General features: G+C 31.7%; 1 protein-coding gene across 2 annotated transcripts; it reads right to left on the bottom strand.

Annotated features, from left to right (window-relative positions):
• Window positions 1-1,750: 1,750 nt before the first annotated feature.
• Window positions 1,751-3,919, bottom strand: LOC126774840 (uncharacterized). Of its 2 annotated transcripts, none has more exons than XM_050496473.1 (2): window positions 3,637-3,919; window positions 1,751-3,325 (listed from the first exon to the last, which is right to left on the bottom strand). In XM_050496473.1, exon 2 carries the CDS (start codon window positions 3,311-3,313, stop codon window positions 1,856-1,858), a length of 1,458 nt encoding a protein of 485 aa, XP_050352430.1. In that variant the 5' UTR covers window positions 3,314-3,325; window positions 3,637-3,919; the 3' UTR covers window positions 1,751-1,855. The 2 variants fall into 2 exon arrangements, with proteins under 2 accessions (XP_050352430.1, XP_050352429.1); XM_050496472.1 differs by lacking the exon at window positions 3,637-3,919 and adding an exon at window positions 3,390-3,530.
• Window positions 3,920-6,720: the final 2,801 nt, after the last annotated feature.

Raw genomic sequence — 6,720 nt, 5'->3', positions numbered from 1 at the left:
ATTCGATGGCATCATTTTAAATTTTTTAATATTTACGTTGATACGTTGTCATTGTATAAATTTTTTAATAATTTTAAAAGAGTATATAGTACATTATATTTTTGTGGGTACTTCGCATTTAATCACTTGTAAGCTGATTATTGAAAAGTATTTTGACCATAGATACGGCTTTGTGAAGCCATCTGGTTCCATTAATTAATTCTATCAACAAAAATCAATGCTCTGTACCGCTGTGTTCCGTGATTGGGTCAGTGTATTTCAGAGCACAAGGGATATAGGTTATTAAAATATCTGGATCAAGTCAGTCGGTGCGATGACGGTGTATGGAGTGGTTTAAGCAAGACATTGGAGAAATAATAAATACCTACAATGAGTGAAGCTTAACACATAAAATAAGTGTAAAATTTTCCTCGGCTTTCCTAAAATAAATAAATACAGAAAAGGTATTACAAAAAATATGACAATTTATATCCTAATGCGACGAATTGGATTTCAAATGATGCCGTATCTTTTACATCTAAAGTTTTTTTACTGGCATCACATCGGTATTGCAACATAGTATACAAATTGATTCTCATTATCATTAATGCGATCTGAATGTTGCAATCATATACGAACACGTTATATCGATAAGCACGTACTAGTCAAGACCACACGCAACACTCTTAATGCTGCATGATAAGAATTATATTTGAATAGAAAAAAAATTATAATATATTCTTGTCTTGGACGTAATATTAGACAGTTTGCAACAATGGTTATGAAGGGCATTGGCATCTGAAGTTTACATTATACATATTATAATTAAAATACCTCCTTGAATTATACCGTAATTTACCTTTCGGATTGTGTTTTTGCGTATTTTATAAAGAGGTAAAAGCAACTCTATGAGTAAGTTAATAGTTATAATAAGAGCAGCGCCACCTAGTGTCTACAGTCTGTACTGTTTCTTATCTTTTAAAATGTTACCTACGTGATGCTCATGTATGTACCTACGTTTCGTAAATCAATCAATAATGTGATGCATACAATTCTCGATAGCTGGCACTGTAAATGTCTTGATTGCAAAACGAAGTCTCCAGCCTGGGACACTACCATTTAAATACTAATAAAAATTATTAGTCCATTAACTTAGTAGAACTATAAATTAAAAATGAATTTTATTTGTATACACAAAAAATAAAATATATCAATAACATTAAAGTAAAGAGTATTTTGTTTATTTTGTATGTTTTGCCGACGTGCGGTTGTATTTAGGTAATAAATCTCTGATTCCTGAATAAGTTAATAAATATACAAACATAAGAGTATGCCAGAATTATGAAGATTTATTATACATATATTCGTAACCGTAACTGCCTGTGAATGTCCCACTGCTGGGCTAAAGGCCTCCTCTCCTCGGTAAGTCGTATATACGTGTCAAAACGTAAATACGACATGAGATGATTTCACTTTGACCAAGTCATACATATATTATATTTATATAATTATTTTTAAATAAAAGGTTAAGTATGCGCTATATGTATCTCTGTAGATTCCTACTGGAAGGTGTGTACTAGAGAAAATATATAATAACCGAGTATATAAAATAAGATTATGGTCGAACTTGAAACCAACGTTTCTATCTTTAACGTTTGAATAAAACTTTTTTAACTCAAAAGTGTTTAACTCCTTTCGCGTGTACTTACTATAAGTTGCACTGTAACTGTTGAATTAAATCAAGCTATATATAAAATGAAAATCTATTGAATACTTAAATAAATTACGATGATTTATTACATATGTCTGATACATTATATATTATGAAAAATATAAAACAAAATGTTATTCAATAAAACATACAACACATACGAAATTACGAAGGCGGTTTTACATCAGTAGCTTGATATAAAGAATTGATAGCAATATCAGAAGACACAAAAGCCATTGATTTAGCGAGCGTTGCCAAAGACAATGTATCCATTACAATTCTGCTTGCAACGTGATTCAACTTAGCTCCTTTAGACTGGGCAGTATACTTTAAAGCCAATTTGATGACACGTTCGCAAGCAAGCGACTTAGATGTTGCACTTTTAGCCTCTTTGCCAGCTTGTTGTGCTGCTGTTTTTGCTAAATTCATCATCAGATCTTGATGATTTGACATACCATTCTTAGCATAGTTAACCGACATATGAACCTCTATGGAAGCCGTTAGTGCACGTCTCAAGGCCACTACACTGGCAGCAGTCAAGTAAGCAACATCCCCGGCGTAAAGTATAGCCTTTTTAGCTTTTAATTCAAGACGTTCCAGTTTTTGTTTTGCCTTCTTTTCGTTAAAAGTTTCATCCTCTGTTATTGGTTGGTCTATTTCCATTTCAGCTACAAGATCAGGATTAAGACCGTACACATTTTCTTTTGGATCTATCCAGTCATCTACAAGGCTAGGTACATTAGGTTCTCGTGTATCCAAAGTATGACTATTTACAGTTAGCAGACGGGTTCCATTTAGTTTGTTGTCCAAAATAATTGCGTCACTATCAGTCACATTTGTGCGATTGTTTTCGATATCCAGAGCTGTTTGATTTAAAAATCCTTTGGAAACTGAAGCTAAAGACTTTTTCTTACTAGATAAAACCTGTACAGCTTTCCTTTCCTGTTTTGAAATGACCGAATACGGATTTATTTGTTCAACTGTGTTTTTATTGGAGTAAATATTTTGCGTTCCAACTGAATTAATTGATTTATTCAATATTGCGCTGTAAGCCGTAGACAGTAAACTATTGGCTGGTACCGGTGTTGTGTTAACTTGTTCCCCTATGGACGTGACGGACCTCTTTCTTCGAAACGACAAATCTACTGATTGCTTTTTAGATAATGCTGTGGCATATGTTATATCCTTCAACGCTGAAACAATTGATACTTCTGCAGCTATTTGTGCCAAACCAAATACTAAACGATGCAGTTCAGGTTCTGTTGATGCCCTAGTTATTGTAAGAATATGGCCCGATAGTGTTCTTGATATGTAATCCAAAATACGTCTTGTTTCTATTGCAGTCATTCCTTTTGTTTTACCGGGTGCATCCAGAGCTTCTCGTGTGATCCTAGTTATTTTGTCCTGGATTTCAAGCTTTGTTAAAATCGCAGAAACTAAATCCTTCGAAATTTGGTAAAGGTTTTCTTCCATTACAGGATTTTGAGTAACATTTTTAGTAGCTTTCAAAATTGAATTGTCCAAGTGCTTGAGAACTTTGTAAGGAGAATTCAATATAAACCTGTCATTGATCTTTGAGTTTATCTTATTTGTAAAATCATGAAATGGTGATATACCGGCCATGGCAACAATGTTCTGCAAGATAAATATTAAAATAGAAAAGAAAATACAGTCAAAACACAAATGAAAATTAACTTACATGTAATGAAAGAAAAATTAAAACAAAATCCCTCGTAGAACCTTTCATTATAACAAATATGACAAACCGTACAGTTATTAAATAAAAAACTGAAATAACGCAATACTTTTCGACTGAAGTGTTAATTACCAATAAGGAATGGCAAAGTCGTTAGTTACAACAAAAGGCAATATAATACCATCGTTAGGGTTTTACTATCGAAATTGATAAAGCTAATGAAAATATATTAAATGAAAATATGACCTACCTAACCAGCGAAAGAGTTATACATAGTGATCCTGCGTTTACTATGTTCAATCCTTCTGTAAACGAAAAGTGGTCGATACACATAATTATTACTCTCTGCCGTCGATAACAATTCCGCATCATTTGTTTTTATAACGACTTCCGGATTATCTTTCGTATATACATTATTTGTATCAACTTGTAATGTGTTCATCTTTTCTAGCGGAAAATCTTTGCCATTGTTAACTGGAACAGTATTGATACAACATATTATGTAGCAAGAAATAAGAAATATTACTAATGCCTTCATGTTTAGCAAACCAGGAAGAAATGTGTAAAATAAACAACGCTTCTATTTATAAGTAACAGGCTTTAATTATATGTTACTGACTAATTCATGTTAATTAATATTGATTAAAGTGAGGAAAACTGCGAAGCCTTCCTGATTAAAATAAAGTATGTGTTAAAATGATCTTATATTAATAATATTAATCATATTTTTTTAACAATAACTACGCCTATAAAAATAACTACGGCGTTCATGTAAAGTTCTTAAATCTATTATTGCGTTTTCAACGCAATATGTTTGTCTTATCACGGAATCGGATATGATCATTTGATTTGATTGACTGAAGCTGAACATTGAAGAGACGCACCTGAAAATAAAACTCATGTAAACTTAACCTTACACGCCTTTACAAACGAGATCGCTTCCAATTTCTCCAATTCCCTTTTGGCTTTTATATGAGGACACTTCTATAAAACATAGTGACAAAAATACCTAAAGATTTAAAACTTATATCAATACTGTGTTATGGTGATTGATAAAAAAAAAATAAAAAATAATACTGACAAATATAATTATATTGTTTAATTCGTAAAAATTAAATTACATACATAAATCGTGTAAAATTATATTACACATTATATTACTTCCGTGTATAATCTTAATTAAATACGTAAAGGCCACGTTAAGTTAATATAAAGACGAATTTATAAATAATACTGTTAAAATAAAACCGTAACATACATAATTAATTTAAATTACATTATCAAAGAAAAATAAGGTCTTTAGAAACAAAAAAGATTTTAAGGTATGCATTCCAAATAATTCTATGATACCTAATATCGCAAAAAGAATGTTACATAGTACATGTATCTAATACATAATAGTCGAAATCTTGAATTGTTAACCGAGATAAGCCGGGAGCACCTTAATGCGACCGCGTCCATCGAGGTTAGAATTATCTCCAAAAGGTGAAATATCTACATCGTTGGCTGAAGGCAGAAGATCACTTTCCTGACCCCCAATGTCTCTGCGGGCTCTAGCTAAGCCCAAGGGCTTAGCACCAGCAGCGTTTCCCGCAGCACCAGAGCCCACACCATCTTTTCCTGTAGCTGACGGTGTTACGCCGACTTTTGGTGGGATGTGCTGGATCGCCTCCCTTTCTGGAGCGCAAACGCAAATTGCTAGCAGCGCCAACGACGCGACGGCGAAAAATAATGAACGCATTTCCAATAGATCCAATCTTGTTCAACTTCACACTTGCTACTAATCTGCTTCAGAAATAAGTCCACCATCCTTTTAAAGTACCCTTATGATTGCAGAAAATATTAAAGATTATTGAAATTGTATACTTAGACAATATGTTATGTATGTGAAGTTAGAATTGACGCACGATTCTTTGAAAATCAATTCTTTAAACAAATCGCAAAGTAATCGTTTATGCACGAACCTTGAGTCACATCAAGGTGCTAATAGGACGCTAACAACCCTTGCTTATGAAGTATGTAAAAATAAAAATAAAAACTCATACGCCAGCATAAATATTACTCTTCATGTCCATTCATGTTGTCCATTCGTCGGTATTAATACGTTATCTTCGTCGTATTTTTAATCGTTTTTGGTAAAAGAAAAGAATGAATATTCAATCATTCGAGAGGTCGTGTTCCTCATGAGTTATAATGAGGCCAAAATATTTAAAAAATTGCGACAACACGTGATATAAGTTTCGTAAAAGAGAAATTGTTAAGGAAAAATCTAGTTATTACCAGTTAAAACTAGCTTAAAATTAAAAAAGATTATTGAGAATAATTTAATAGTTTTAAATTATTCTCAATAATCAAAAGATTTGCTTAAATAATAATTGAATATACTACTAAACATTATTATTACATGTCTCAAGCACATGAGCTTAACGAACTATCTTATAATTTTGTGGTTTAATTTTTTCCTTTATATAACTTACTAAAAATTCGCAATTGTGGACGAATAATACACAAGGCTTTGCCTTGAAATTTAAGCTACAGAGCACTATTTATAAAGAAAAAATTGTATATACATATTAATGAGTTGAAAAAAAGTGTGTGCTAAACTATCATCAATATATTTTTTGTAGCCTGCATGATTACAAAACGATTTTGTACCTTATTTTTCCAGATTTTGAAATCGCTTTTTGTCGTCATTGTAGTTTTTGTGCCTGTATTTATTTTTATAAATACAAAACAATAATATAAATCCAATATAAATATAATTTTCTTAATAAAATGGCACGTGGCTGCATTACTATGAATTTAATTTTACAGATTTTTATACCAATTTTATTACTTCCTTCTATCGAAAAATTAAGAGATACAAAAAACGAAGACTTAGATAAAGGACCTATATAAATAGAATAAACTTAATACATTTTGTCTTATAATTTTCGGTGTATTAAATAACTTTACTGTAATAATATTAACTGCAATAATTTTTTCCCACTGTTCATAATAATAAAAGGTACAAGTGCTTCATTTCATCAAGTTCTTATCTGACCCTTATGTAGATATTAAAAGTAGTTATGTTTTTTTGTTTGTTTTTTATTCCGGTTTGAAGAAATAACTAGTAACAGTAACAGCCTGTAAATGTTCCACTGCTGGGCTTAGGCCTCCTCTCCCTTTTTGAGGAGAAGGTTTAGAGCTTATTGCACCACGCTGCTTCAATGCGGTTTGGTGGAATACACATGTGGCAGAATTTCGGTGAAATTAGACCCTTTTTATGATTTGATATAATTTGTCTTCAATTTTTAAATATTTACAGGTAGGTAAAGTCATGATTATGTACATT

This window comes from Nymphalis io, chromosome 17 (assembly GCF_905147045.1).
Source record: "Nymphalis io chromosome 17, ilAglIoxx1.1, whole genome shotgun sequence".
NCBI classification, from domain to species: Eukaryota; Metazoa; Arthropoda; class Insecta; order Lepidoptera; family Nymphalidae; genus Nymphalis; species Nymphalis io.
Note: the sequence above shows the minus strand (reverse complement) of the source record. Positions and strands in the feature narration are given on the sequence as shown.

Excerpts from the sequence above, each read along its gene's own strand:
- LOC126774840 (XM_050496472.1), bottom strand. The coding sequence starts at position 3,437 with ATGAAAGGTTCTACGAGGGATTTTGTTTTAATTTTTCTTTCATTACAT. Across the intron at positions 3,326-3,389 it reads TAATTTTTCTTTCATTACAT|AACATTGTTGCCATGGCCGG; the intron begins GTAAGTTAATTT and ends TTTATCTTGCAG.